Source organism: Anoplopoma fimbria, chromosome 13 (genome assembly GCF_027596085.1).
Source record: "Anoplopoma fimbria isolate UVic2021 breed Golden Eagle Sablefish chromosome 13, Afim_UVic_2022, whole genome shotgun sequence".
NCBI classification, from domain to species: Eukaryota; Metazoa; Chordata; class Actinopteri; order Perciformes; family Anoplopomatidae; genus Anoplopoma; species Anoplopoma fimbria.
The window spans coordinates 9,402,526-9,416,757 of record NC_072461.1 but is presented as its reverse complement, the minus strand read 5'-3'; the positions used below and the strand labels follow the sequence as shown (position 1 = coordinate 9,416,757).

Here is a 14,232-nt window from a genome sequence, read left to right as displayed (position 1 = left end):
GATGGAAAGCACCAGTGGAAGTGGAAAGTAGTTTTGTGTTATCTTCTTATCATCTCTAGGTGTCAGTGTTTCCTCAGTAAGTTTGGTTTGAACAGCAAAGACACATGAAAGGGGGACCTTGTCAAAGTAAAAAAAAGTTTTACATGCGTATAACAGACAGAATTACTAAAGAAGGCCTGGTTTATTTGAGTACAAAGTACAGACTGTACAAACTCTCATACATGCAGCATCATACAATGTGCCACGGATGCTGTTACTCTTTTGTTAATGTAACAAAAAACAGTCAACATATTCATTTAAGCACAGACGGACCAGAAATGTCTCATCCTCTGGGTCTGCTCACTCTCCCTGCAATCACACTATAGTTGAATTATTGCACATCTCATCTACAATGAATCGAAGCGGTCACGTGACGCAACATTTTACAGCGACTTTATGAAGCATGGTTGGAAAAAATATAGGAAGCAAAGTGAAATGAATTAAGGGCCGAGTGCTAAAACAAAAATATCGGGTGATAACAGAAGAAACACTGATGACCCGTTTTGCATTCATCCAGAAAAAGCTCAACGGAGGCTTCTTAAGGTAACCGAGCATAAGATCCAGTGCAGCCTGCTTTTATGTCCCTGTGAGCACCATGAAAGTTGAGTTTCTGTTCTTGTTCACACACTCTCCCAGTTAACAAGCTGCAAAGGACCCGCAAACAATCCGTTTAATTGGAGAAAACTCCCTTTAAAGCGAGCAATCCGTTAAGTGGCGCGTGTAAAGTTAGCTAGCCTTACCGTCCTGCTGTGCCGTACAATCAGAGCATATGGACATTTATAAAAAAACTCAAAAGACACACTCCCACACACATGCAAGCTGTTGTTGGGAGTTTCAGTGGACACATCTGGTAGCATTCAGTGGTTTGCTGTGGTTCGCAGGTGAACCGTGTGAATGAACAGTATAATGGCGTTACGAACCTACACACTGTTCGTCTGGCAGTATTTAACCTGTCCACAAGAACGCTAACCACGCATCCACTACCAACTGCTTTGACTAATCTCCTGCTGTTCCATCACAGTGGTTTGTTTAAGATGAAAATTAGTACAAATATAAAACAGTATCAAGGTCAAAAACATTGGTCTACAGGCAAAGTTCATCGGCCTGCTGCTGTAACCGCTGTGGTAGTTCAGAGCCTGACGATGTTTGTTACAAAGGCTTCCATCTTTTCAACAATGACTGACTTTTATCCAGTCTATTGTGAAGAAAGTCACTCAAAGAAATGTCTGTCCTCCCTACACTGAGATCTACAAGTGTCCATACAAGAAGAAATGACACCGAGGAGGATTTCCTGGAGTGTTCCCTGAAGGTTTCTTAAGGCTCAGAGAAGGCAGATTAAACTCTTCCCCTCTTCGATCTCCTCCTGGACCTTATCGCTGGAGGTGGCGATCTCTGCCTGCGCGGACAGAACGGCGCACAGGAAGGACCCCAGCGTTCCTCCGATCGCCGCGTAGAACGCCCAGCCGAGGGAGCAGAGAGCCGGCCTGAATGGCAAGGCCTCAGTCCCACAGTAGTCCCTCACCTTGTCTGAGCCCCAACCGGCAGGGTACAGCATGAGGCCCACCATCAGCAGCAGGCCTGGGGAGGGGGAGGGGGAGAGAGAGAGAGAGAGAGAGAGAGGATGACAACAACAGGGGTTTAGTCACGTAAACAGCGAGGCTGAGAGCACAAACAGATCACAGTGCAGCTGGGAAAGCGGTGAATCAACTCTGGTGAAGAATACGTGTTTGTTTGTGATCTGTGGTGCTGTGATGTCACATAATGATAGATTACCCACTCAACAGACCCGTCCTGCCAAACACACCTGTGGGAGCTCATTGTTGTAGAAACATGACTTGGCGAGGTTTGGTTAGAATATCCAACCTCCAACCAGGAGAAGAGTGATGGCACGCCACTAGACGTTGCCAACTTATGAAATCAAATGTTTCAACTTGTAAACTCAATAGCAGCAGAGGCATTCCCCAAAGGCTATGGCATGATTATAAAACATACGGTAATAGGCCTGCATGGGCGTGTAGCCACTATGAACTGAAATTATTAGCATTAGCTTCAGTAGCAAGTGAGATGTAGCTGTTCAGATCCTGGTGTTAGTCATCGGTTCATTCCTGCTTCCCAGAGGGTGATAATCATGTGGGAACTTCCAATTTCCTTCCTTTTTAACTGGGAACTTTGAACGTGTGAACCCAGAGAAAGCATGGCAATGAAAAAATGAATGAATGTAAACATTTGGGTCTTTTTTTTTTAGGGTGAAACATTTTAATATATTCTTTTTACGCAATGTGCTTACAAATTTCATGAACAAAACTAAATACTTTGACTATTTTATGTTTTTTTGCCATTTTTACTTGACATCAGACCACTAATTTGGATAAAAGCATTAGCATTTTAGTGACAACATTATGGTATGGTTATAAAAATGTAATATATCAGTTTGTCGGGGATAACAATAAAGTCATAGTCTTGTGTCTTCACAGTCCTACAGCCTTTATTAGACAGAGAAAGGCATTCAATGACTTTAAAGGGGACATATCACTCATTTTCAGGTTCATTCTAGTATTTTATTTTATTATTATTTATTTTTTTACATACTGTCAGTCTGAATATACCTTTATTCACCGTTTGTCTGAAACGCCCTATTTTAGCGCCTGTCTCTTTAAAAACCCCTCTCGAAAAAGCCCAGTCTGCTCTGATTGGCTTGCGTGAAAAATATGGCACACCTTAGCTAAAGTAGTTTCGCAAGCCGCTTTCTAATGAGCAGTGTGAAGGTTGCTAGGTACTCCAGACCCAAAAGTATGCAAGCAAGCATGGAAAAGTACATTTTCATGATATTTTCTAAAGATATATTAGAAAATAAGAACTCTAAAAATTTAGTTCAAATTTCTTGTTTTATTAGGTTGTGTACAGTATTTACAAATAATATATACTACTGTGCTTTGGGTTGTCCTGTTGATCAAGTGTTCGGTTTGATTCAAGCTGGGGATCTTTGTTACATATCACCTCTGTCTGTCTCTAATGTACACTATGAATTAAAAAAAGTACATGCCAGTACATTGAGTGAAACTGATTCCTGAGCGCACAGTACATGAGTCATGTGCTGAATACACACACACAGATATGATCTCACCTGCGATGGCCTGGAGCAGTCCGCAGATGTTGAATATGCTCTTCTTCATGATGCTCTGGAAGCACATGCTGAACACGGAGATACAAGCCACTCCTCCCAGCACCAACGTCCCAGCTGCCAGAAACAACATGGCCGCCTGCCAGAAGCCGCTGGCCACCTCTCCAAACGCCCTGGCGTAGGGCCCGCAGCTCACCCCAACTCCCCGGGACCCGACTCGAAGGCAGCGGCTGTAGAGGCCGAGGGACGGCCGGTACTCCCCGGAGTCCACGCCCGCCCCGCTCGCGCTGGAGTTCGAGCGAGGGAATCCCAGCAGCCAATCGGGGCTCATGAAGGCGATGAGTTCGGCAAAGGCCACCACGATGCTGAGCAGCGTCCACAGCATGGAGCGGCATGTTACGATAACATGGCACATGGCGTCAACTCTTTTCCCAGATGGCAACAATCAAAGAGTAGAAATTCTTGAAGCCCTCTTAGAGCGACAGTTTAAATTCCTCTCCTTACTAACAGAAAGGTCCAGCAGATCTCTTTTTTCGGATCCTATCCTTATCTGAGCAGATGTTTTCCCTCCTCAAACGATTCTTTCTTCTTGGAGGCAAGGTCCGGCTCTGGTCACGCCAAACAGCTACAGCGCACCGAAGCAGCTTCCCTCGGCCATGGCAACATCTGTAACGGCACACCAACAGACACAGAGACACAAGAGGGTCAGAGACACACAGAATCTGTATACATGTGAGGTGGGAGTAACTGACCCTTACAAGGGAGTAAAGGGGGGAGAAAAGAGGGGTAAGAAGGATGCACAGCAACCGGTTTCCCATCCACTATGAATCACCAGCTCCCTTGTGGCCTTAGGGATGTCTAATTTGTACCATTGTCATCATACAGACCCCAGATCATCCCACAGAGAGCTACTTCACATTCACTATCAGCCAGCTGTTAGTACAGCGTGAGCAACACTTCCAAATGCCTGTCGGAACAGTCAAGATGACTCGCACACGAGTCATCTTGACTGAACAAGTTCATTCTGTCTTCACCCTGCTCACCGATCACTGGGCCTTTGTGCGATTGATATTATCTGTGCTATGACAGGAGCCTGGTGTGATTTGCAGCTGAGCAGCTTTCAACACAGATCAGCACAACTCAGTTCACCATTTAAATGACACTCTGAATTAAGATCTTTAAACAGCAATCCAAACTTGATTACAAATAACTTGTAACCTTTAACAGATGACATTTTACAGAGTTCTCAATCCTGCGTGTGTGTGTTTGCGTGTGTTTAAACAAGCGCGTATAGGTCTCAATCAATGGGATCGCGATGCTGTTGCTATGCTGTGATTTCGTTGCCGTGGCAACACTGGACTGGACACAGCCGTGGTCTTGTGGAAGCACGGAGGGTTTCTCAGAAGCCCTCTGATGTCATGAGTGTCGTTGTCCAGCGTTATGACACACACGGGAAAATATATGCGAGCCGGTTCATAAAACACAGCGTGGCGGACTCGGCTGTCCTGGTGGATCCCACTGGTGGAGTCGGTGACCCCCCCTAAATAAGTTGTGAGAGGTTCCACCGGCATCACACACACGATGCAGCAGAGGTCGAGCAGTTCTTTTTTGGAAGTCAACTTCAAACTATCTGCATAGTTGTATTGATTTATTCAGCTCATTTTGCCATATTTGTGTCAATTTCTATTGCTATTCTTTCATGGATTTAGCTATCTTTCTGATGTAGATGATGTCCCCATTCCCAATCCTGCTTTAAAGCACAACACCAGACCTAAGGACATTTGAACCGCTGAGCAAATCAGAGATGTGGGCAGCAATTTAGGGTTCTAGAGACTGGTTATTATAAGATATATTTTCTAAAAATTTCCTTTAGAACTACTTTCTACTGCAGAAATAGTCCCTACAAACTGCTGACAGTGAGGTTTGTGATGGGATAATTCTTCTAGAGAGACAAGCTGCTGTTCATTTTCTAAATGTTATTCTTCAGTTCTCTGAGCATCCACAAAAACACCTTCATTCATTGTACTAGATTGGGGGCAGTTTTTTTCTAATAAAAGCTTATCATTCTGACGGATTTATTACTTTTACAAAAAAGGGAAGGGAGGCTAAACTGATAAGAGTGGACTGTTTCTATTAATTTTGGGGGTGATGAAAAGTTCAGCACAAAAACATTCATTAAGAGTTACAAGTCAGTCCGACGCCCGGGGGAATTAATGTGGTATTAGGTTGCACATAACCTCCCCGCCAGCCTCCATTCAGAATGGTAAATCCACCCCACCACATCTGTAGGGAACGAACACTGACGCTGTATTCTGTTTGATACGATCTGAGTCGGTTCAAAGCGAAAAACACTTCAGACGCTCCCCTGCTCTGGCCACAAAATAAAAAGTATTATTTATCTGTATTATTACAGTATTATCTTCATCCGAGGTCGAGTAGAAACCAGCAGAACTGGGTCACAATAACAAAGTCACAGGCATGACAGCATGTGAGGAGCCGAGGTATGAGATTTGAAACGCCTTAGATGCGGGTGTCGTTCAGCTCAGCAGGACTCAGTCGTGTCTGCAGTTCACGTTTGTGTTTTCAAGTAGTTCTGCTGTGACTGTGTGATGCTTTAATCAGCAATATCTACGTCTCTGCTTAAAAATATTTTCTCATCGCATCCTAATTAGAGATTTCGTGAACCCTCAGCCAAAATACACGGGTCTATAATTAGCCAGCCTGAAGATGAACTGAGGGAGCAAATTTCAGTTTGAGCAGAGCGTCGCAGCAGCAGGTTAAAGAAGCCGCAGCGGCGTCGCTATTCACTCTCGCCAAAAAAAGGAAACGCTGGAAATAAACAGGAAGCTAACAGGAAGCATCGGTGTCCGACAGCCGTCCGACTATCTTCTTTCAATCTAAACCGTCACACTGTTTTTCAGTGAAACATGTTTGCGTTTGTGATTCTACTACCAGGGGAATTACAGCGACAAAGGAACATGCATTTGAAGCGTGTTTATGTGTTTGAGGATGGTTTGGGGTGTGCCCTATTTTATTACAGTACTTGAGTTTATTCCAGGCCTCCTCACAAAAACCATGGCCCTCCTTGGTGCTATCACAGTTTCCATTCTGCAGTAGTGTTTCAGCCACCCAGGCTACAGTTTTTGGTTTCTCTGTGGAGTTGGAGTCCTCTGTTTACAGCTGATTATACAGTCCATACAGGCCGGGCATGGCGCTGTCTGTTGAGTCTGCGATGTCCCTCAAATTAGACTCTCTGCCTCTTTAAACTACAGGGACGGAGCCTGAACGCCCCTTTGTTGAGGCACTCGGCAGGCACCTTGTGCCCCCCCCCCCGGCATTTACAGGAAACCCCTTCACTCATACCTCATCACAGCTCTCTGTCAGCTCACTAAAAACGGCACTCAGAGCAAAGGTGAAAACTCCTAGTATGTTTTTTGACAGTGAACATTGCTGATAGAACAGCCAGCCTGATAAAATATTTACTTCATACTTAAAGGATTATCTTAACTGTCTAAATGCTACTCATTGACTGGTAATCCTAACACCTAATTTGTCTTCAACACTTGATTAGTTCCAATCATTTGTATTTATGATTCTAATCTGCACAGCTGGTGATCTGCATGAGTTGCCTGTTGCATGCATGCTTAAAGGTGTGCGTGCTGCGGTGTCACAGAGGTCACCGAATCCTAAAACTGAGGAACACTTTCTGTTTTCAGGTCGTTGAACAGACTTCAGGGAAGGGCTTGTGTAGCACTTACTTGGCGAGGTTGTGATTTTGTGTGTTTATGCGAGTACCGAGGGTGAGGAGTGTTTTTACACTTCACGGCACATCAGACACTCAGAATTATGTCTTATTCATGACAGAGGCGCCGCATGGGGTGAAAGGTGTCGGCCTCTCGGTTCATTTTGAAAGATATGCATCTTCAAAACGTCAGATCTTTGTTACCGCAGCTCCCCGTAGTCAACCATCGAAGATATGCATCAACACCGGCACCGACAGATCACGATCATGGAGTCTTCTGGCGCTTTCATGAATCCTCCCACGATGCTGAGTTCGACTGATGATACAGATGATACGCTACAAGATGAAAGCAGTAATGCCGTTCCGCATCTGATCTGGACCTGCTCATTCCCACACTGCTCTCCTGTCCTGAAGCACAAACCCAGCACGCCCCAACGGGATTATGTGCACGCAGTGAAGGCCTGAAGCCAACTCACACACACTTCATTCAGCAAGCCAATACAACCTGTCTCCTTGCTGCTGGGAGACAAACTTTCTCTCATGGAATTACGGGCCAAGAGTTTGGCTGTGAAAACCCAGTTGGCCAAGCAGCCCGTAGACTCAATAAAATGTCTGCTAATGAAGCGTAGCATCAGTTTGAGTCCGAGCCCCGTCGAAGCCCCTGGACGGAGCAGTGGATACGAGGCGTATGTGGGTCAGTCAGTTGGCCGTTAGTTGAAGGAGCCCGCCGAGTAGTAAATCTAGAGTAATTGGTCTGAGATATCAGCAAAGGCTCTGGTAGCATGCCAAGGTGCTGAGGTAATGAGTGCTGTCCACCGTGGTCTGTTCTGGAGAGTGAAAGTGAACAAGGACTGAAGGTGGGTGGTTGAGAGATCTAAAGCCCAGTTGACCCAGGTTGTTCTATATAGAGGTTGGACACAGAATTCATTTACATGAATATAAAAATTGTGAGAGATAGTTCTTCTGTTTCGCTCCAATGGCATGAGCTTGTCAATGTTTAGGATAGGGATGCACAGATCAGACTTTTTCAGTCGCAATAATGTTACTTGGGCTGGGCAATAGATCGATTTTATATCAATATTGTGATACCAGATACCGTCTTCGATTTTTGGATATCTTAATATGGAGCAAGTGTTGTCTTTTCCTGGTTTTAAAGGCTATTTTACGATAAACTGATGTAATTTTCTGAATTTACCAGACTGTGGTAGCCATTCTATAATTTGCCTTTGCCCACTTACTCATTATGTCCACATTACTAATTATTATTCATCTATAATCTAATTTTGTAAATATTTTGATAAAAGCACCAATAGTCAACCGTACAATATCGTTGCAAAATCAAGGTCTTTGGTAAAAAATATTGGGAAATTAGATTTTTCTCCATATCGCCCAGCCCAAAAACGAGTACCTATCCGATACTAGTGTTAAGTTAATAAGCTTTATGCCTCACTGTGTGAAAGTGACTGGGATCACTGATTTATGTGTAAAGCAACGTTATCAAGTAAATAAGTAGATACAAATGTACTGAATTGTCACTATAACCCATGCAGGATTCAGCTATTTGAGTCAGCACGGGAATGATAAGTGACATCAGTGTGGGGTTTGGTGCAGCTCTAGTTTAGGAAAGCATATTTGAGCTGTTAGATCACCCACCCAGATCTGATGACCCCCCCCCCCAGTTGATGTGGGCTGGGAGGACTCCATTAGCTCTTTTTGTTTTTCTTAACACAAGATCCTGAACCAGAAACCTCAACCCAAGGCAATCTGTTCCCTAAGCTGCTGCGTCTGGTCTGGTTTTGTCTGGTCATGCATCTGGACCAGCCAGGAGGAAGGCCCTCAAACCTAAAATCCACACAAGAGGCTGCTTCGTCATCTTCAGGGATACACAGAGCTACTCAAACAAGATGTGGACAGTGAGGAAATCACTATAAGAGTCAGGAGAATACAAAACTATGAAAACTAGTACGATACCAGTCAGAGTTGGGCAGGACCAAACGTATCCCTCTTTCATAAAAGAATGCAGTCGACCTCCAGGCGAAGTGAGGGAGAATGAAGCAACATGTAGCTTACACTGGGGAAGACATCACACCCTCAACGCCCAATTTCCCAATCTCCTATTCATTTTTTAAAAAACAGACTTCATTCTCAGCCTTCAAGTCTTTATTCAGTCAGGGATGATGTAAGAACAGCGGGCAAGCCATAACACCTGCCGGAATATAGAGACACCCATGCCCTCCAGCTATGCCTCGTAAAGTTTCATTTACGTCAACCGAACAGCAAAAGAACAACACCAAGCTCCTGTTTGCCCCCCAGCGATCTGAAAAAGGCAGATTTGTTAACTTGTGAAACCTGAACCATGACGAGAGAACAAAGCCTTTTGAAGAAGAAAAATGAGACTAATGCACTAATGAGTGGTACATATTACCCTCCTTTGATTGTCACAACTAAACCTGTAGCCTCAGGGAGGCGAACATCCACCTGCTTTCCCAGCATGCTCCAAACAGGAGAGGAGAGGAGGCTAAAAGAGACACAAAGACGAGTTCAGGTTCTTTGGTTTTCATGAGAATTTATCAATCTCCCCAGACGTTATGAAACGTCTCTGGCCGCTCTCTTCAAGATCCCCTTTCTCGCTAACCATAACCACGTGAGCCACCGCTTTGGTAGCGCTGCATAAACAGCGGATGAAAGAACTGCAAGTGGAAAAAATGTTTCCCATGGATAGGCACTCACCACAACTTGCGTCTCATGACTCCAACCATTGAGTGATGGCGGCCATCAAACGCAAGTTTAGCGCTTGCAAGTTAGTTAAGATTTATTTTACAGACTGAGATTAAACACTATAAAGCAAAGCAAGCTGTAAAAGAAAACATTAAATGTCATTCCAAGACTGGAGTGAAGACATGCCAGCAGCTCTAGCTTTTCAAACTCAATTGGGGGGGGGCAACAATAAGAGGCCCAAGATATGTAAACAGAAAGTCAACAGTGAGAGCCCCCCAACAACAGTGTGCTGAAAAACAATACCGTTACTGACACACAAACACCAAATACAAATACACACCCGTAAACAGTGAGAAGGTGCCAGTCTGCGCTCGCACGTCCGGGGTGTAATTGCATCAAAGCGCATGACTTCCCCAGAGGAGAGCATCAGTCGAGCCCATCTGTGCGTGCATGTGCCTGAGTAAAAAAAAAAAAAAATTATGGCCCGCTTCATCTGGTGCCACTCAACTCAAACAAAGGCTGCACAAAGACTTGCCGACGCCCCCCTTCTCACTCGCTCTTCAACTCTCAAAAGACATGCCACCGTTGGCCCAGAATGCACCTCCCTGGTTCTGAAAGAGCGGCCGCCGTGGCCCCCTAACCCATTCAATCTGTGCAACACCCCAGCCCCCCTCGCCCACTCTGTAGGGGCCCCCAAAGTTTCTGACGCACAAAAGCCCCTCAGTGACCCTCACATTTCACTCACACAAAGACAGGAATGACATGGCCTTCGCTCTCTACTCCCCCCTCACTTCTTCTACTCCCTCGTGTGTTTCTGCAAAGATGATGGATGCACACACAAACGTTCTGCTTTTTCTCCAGAGTCCCTTTTACAGGGATGTTTGAGGGTCAGCATAGAAGGTTTTTGGATGTTAACAAATGACTAATGGTTGCTCATACTTCATATTATAACAGATTGGTTTAGATTTCGACAATTTATATATACTTGCTTTTGATTTAGGTAGTTCATCACAAAAAGCATTGTCTCAACGCTACGCTACCACACAGTGGTAATACAGTTGTGTAAATTTGGTTGTCGTTGCAAACGCAGATGTTCTCCTCTCCGAGATGAGAGAACTGCATTAACAAGCCAACTTGGCATATATAAGAAGAAAGTATCCTGCATTAAAGGGGCCCTTCAGTGGACTTGTCATCGAAAGTTACTACTTGCGCTGTGAAAACTGAATTTTAGGATCAACGAAGGGTTATTTAGAATTTGCAAGATGGTTGTTTTGCAATTTATTGAATGGAGAACAGTGGCCTCCAAGAAGGTAGAGAATCCATCAAATAATTAAAAAAACTAAGATAAGCAACAGTGTAACCAACTGGAAATGAGTTGTTAACAGGATGAATCCTAAAAAACTATTTGTATGGTTTGTCAGCGTTATCCTCTAATAGTTCTACTCATAAATCACTGACTCATCTCCCTAGACTCACAACTTTCTGCTGATGTTCACAGATTGAAATCAATCACAGAAGAGTCAGTTACCCAATTCTCTTTTGTCTGATATAAACCAGACCAAACTAGATAAATTTGACTCACAGCCACAAGACAGTTTGTTGCGTTTCCTAGGAAGCAAAACTTGCTTTTTCACTACTGTAAAAAAAATAATCTCCCTTAGCCATCACTATCACATTGCTCCATCCAGACCCAGTGACAGGAAACAAGTTTGCACTTGTCACCCGGGCAGTTGTCAAAACTCAATCAAGAAAAAGTGGGCAGGTTAGGGCAATCACACCGAAAGTCAACATCATAAAAGAAGCATAAAACAACTCCTGGAATTTGTTGTTGGACATAGAAAAAAGTTACGATTTGTAACAGTGTAAAACGTTTTTGAGAACTTTCAGAAAGATGGCGGCAACTCCCTCCACTCATCATGTCACTATAGTTTGTCCTTGAACTCAGCTAGAATAAACACTCAACGGTTTTCCTGGTTTTGTTTAGTTTGTGATGTGGAGCCACTTCCCCTCCTTCGGTGCAGTGTGTATCGGCCAAAGAGCTCCATGGGTGGCTCTCACATGGGTGGACCTCCTCCGTGCACCTCAAGGACGCTGGGTTGTGGTGGAAAGACATGTGTGGACATGTGTGAAAGACAGATTAGGAAATAAAAACCAAATTTCTTAAAAATAGAGCCATGTAATAAGAAGTTAGGCTTCTGCTAGAGGTGATTCCTCTAATAAGGCAGTGTGCTGGGATTTCCAGCTGCTGCCAGATGTTGGGGGACCACAGAGCTGCAACTTTAGATGCCTCACTTTCTCCCGATCCACATCCCTCCAAAGGAATACAAAAAAAACACATCCACTTGGATTGTCTTCAGGTGGCTGCTTCAGCATCCGAATCAATGAAGCATGCAAACTTCCATGATAACAGCTGCCAATAAACACAATGAACCGCTTGAATCTGAGAAAAGAGAGTCTTTTCCTGACAGTTAGAGGGACTTTAACTTACTACAAGAATTCTTGCAACAACAACCGTTTCATTAATGACACTTTTTGGCAACATGCATCGATCAGCCGAAGAAGAGATGAGTGAAACACTACGTTTCCCTGTTACATTGTCTTCTACTTACGGGAAGTCGGCGTGGGGAGATTTTTGCAGGCGTAGAAGAAGAAGAAGTAGTAGCTGTCCTTTGTTTTGAAGCGCTGGTTTGTCTTCCACGCACAGACAGTCCTCCACACACTCATTCACTCGAGTGTCCTTTCTTCAGGACGTTATTATTCTCTCTCCTTCTGCCCTCACGTAAAGCCGTCCCACCGCCATCTGACGTCGGCCTCTTCTCCCCTCCCTCCCCCTTCTCCCTTCCCCCACTCCGCTTGTCTCAGCGAGAGAAGAAGAAGAAGAAACAGAAGAAGAAGAAGAAGAAGAAGAAGAAGAAGAAGAAGAAGAAAAGTGGCAGAGATTATAATAACGAGTTCCTGGATTCCGAGACTCCGCTTCCCATAAACTGCCGACAATAAACTCGTCGAGACAGCTGATTTATTCACGCTTCCTTCGAAGCTTTTTCTTTATAATTACAACTTCTCCCCCTTTTCTTTCCAATATACTTAAGAGTTGCAAAGTTTTTTTATTCCTCACAGGTCTTATAAGTAAGAAACACTCAGAGATACTGAAATATTGATAATACTATTTATTTTTTATAATTGGAATATGCAAATAATTAAATATCTGGAATGAACACATTAACCCATAAACATGTTAACAATTAAATTACAAATGTTTTAAATGTGAATCATTTAGGGGCCTGTTGTACAGTTTACATGCTTCTCCTCCAAATTAAGTCAATATTTCCCTGTATTGATTTAGAACAAATGCCGATCATAGATAGTCTATAAAAGCGTTATATAAATGCAGTCCATTTATCATCCCAATAGGTTTGGTTCTCCAAATGACTAACGATACACATGTGACAATAATCAAAATTATACTCATTAAGTGCCCACTTGTATTTTTTTGCTGCTATAAATAATATCTCTCTGGGAATAAATGTTGGGTGAAATATGCACAAAAATATTTTCCACAGTTTGGGGAGCAACATGGGGGTCCAGGCTTAATATTACTGGGGTGCTTGGATTTATCAGTGATTGGATGGTTCTACATTTAGGGATATACATCCATCTGCTTTCTTGCCAAAACACTAAACCAAAATAAAACATTTTACTTTCACACTTTGGCTTGTGTAAAGATTAAACATACAATAACATATTAATAAGTGAGCTTCAGAGGTGCTTGTAACTGGATCATGTTACGCTTGAACAGAGCTAGGGCTAGCTGTTTCCCTCTGTTTCAAGTCTTTATGCTAAGCTAAGCTAACCAGCTGCTGGCTGTAGCTTCATATTTACTGTAAACAGGAGAGTGGTGGCATATTGATCATTTCATCACACTTTTTTGCAAGAATGTGAAATGCATATATCACACAACGCAGAACTGCATAGTAATTGAGACTCAACTTTGACTTGACATTTTAGTTTTTCGGACGTGGAATCGTTAAAATATCTGTGTTGTTTTCACAAGGCAGCACTAAGGAATAAGAGAACCTCTGTCCTCGTTTTCTTCATAGGAGGCTCCAGAAAAGATTTCAGATCAGCTTCCCTCTGTCTGCTGTGTCTCCTTCTGTAGAGAAGTGCTCTTTCCTCTTCTCTCACTCAGGGAGCTGAGCCGGAGACATAAACCATACTTATTACATTGTGGTCTGTGGAACGACGACAACTCAGGGACTGACTGTCACACTGGGACCATATGAATATTTCAGGGGGGGCAAATAAGAACAGTGAATGACGCCGGGCCCCAACTGCATGTTTTGAAGGATTTTTGTGGCTTGTAGGCGATGTCGAATGATGGCGGTGATGAATTGCTGGAGGAAGTCCATGTAGATTGATGAAGGCCTTTCGTAGTTCTGTTAAGAGTCACTTGAGTAACAGAGGAATCATTGACAGACAGGTTTGGGAAAACATTATCGTTCTGGTGTATTTTGGGAGGCCTCTTTTCCAAATCCGCACTAGAAGAGAATGGAGGAGGAAACCTGGAGCCATGTCTTCATGAACACTTGTTCAGCTTCATGTCCTCCGTCTCTCT

General features: G+C 43.7%; 1 protein-coding gene across 1 annotated transcript; it reads right to left on the bottom strand.

The window, feature by feature from the left end:
* Positions 1–179: 179 nt before the first annotated feature.
* Positions 180–12,425, bottom strand: LOC129101487 (LHFPL tetraspan subfamily member 2a protein-like). Its single transcript, XM_054611324.1, has 3 exons — positions 12,230–12,425; positions 3,164–3,826; positions 180–1,617 (listed from the first exon to the last, which is right to left on the bottom strand). The coding sequence occupies exons 2-3, from the start codon at positions 3,573–3,575 to the stop codon at positions 1,361–1,363; spliced, it is 669 nt and encodes a 222-aa protein (XP_054467299.1). The 5' UTR covers positions 3,576–3,826; positions 12,230–12,425; the 3' UTR covers positions 180–1,360.
* Between the last annotated feature and the right edge of the window lie 1,807 nt (positions 12,426–14,232).

Bases quoted from the DNA above. Each gene is read 5' to 3' on its own strand.
- LOC129101487 (XM_054611324.1), bottom strand. From the start codon at position 3,575: ATGTGCCATGTTATCGTAACATGCCGCTCCATGCTGTGGACGCTGCTC. The intron at 1,618-3,163 runs GTGAGATCATAT...CCCCCTCCCCAG, and splicing joins ACTGCTCCAGGCCATCGCAG to GCCTGCTGCTGATGGTGGGC.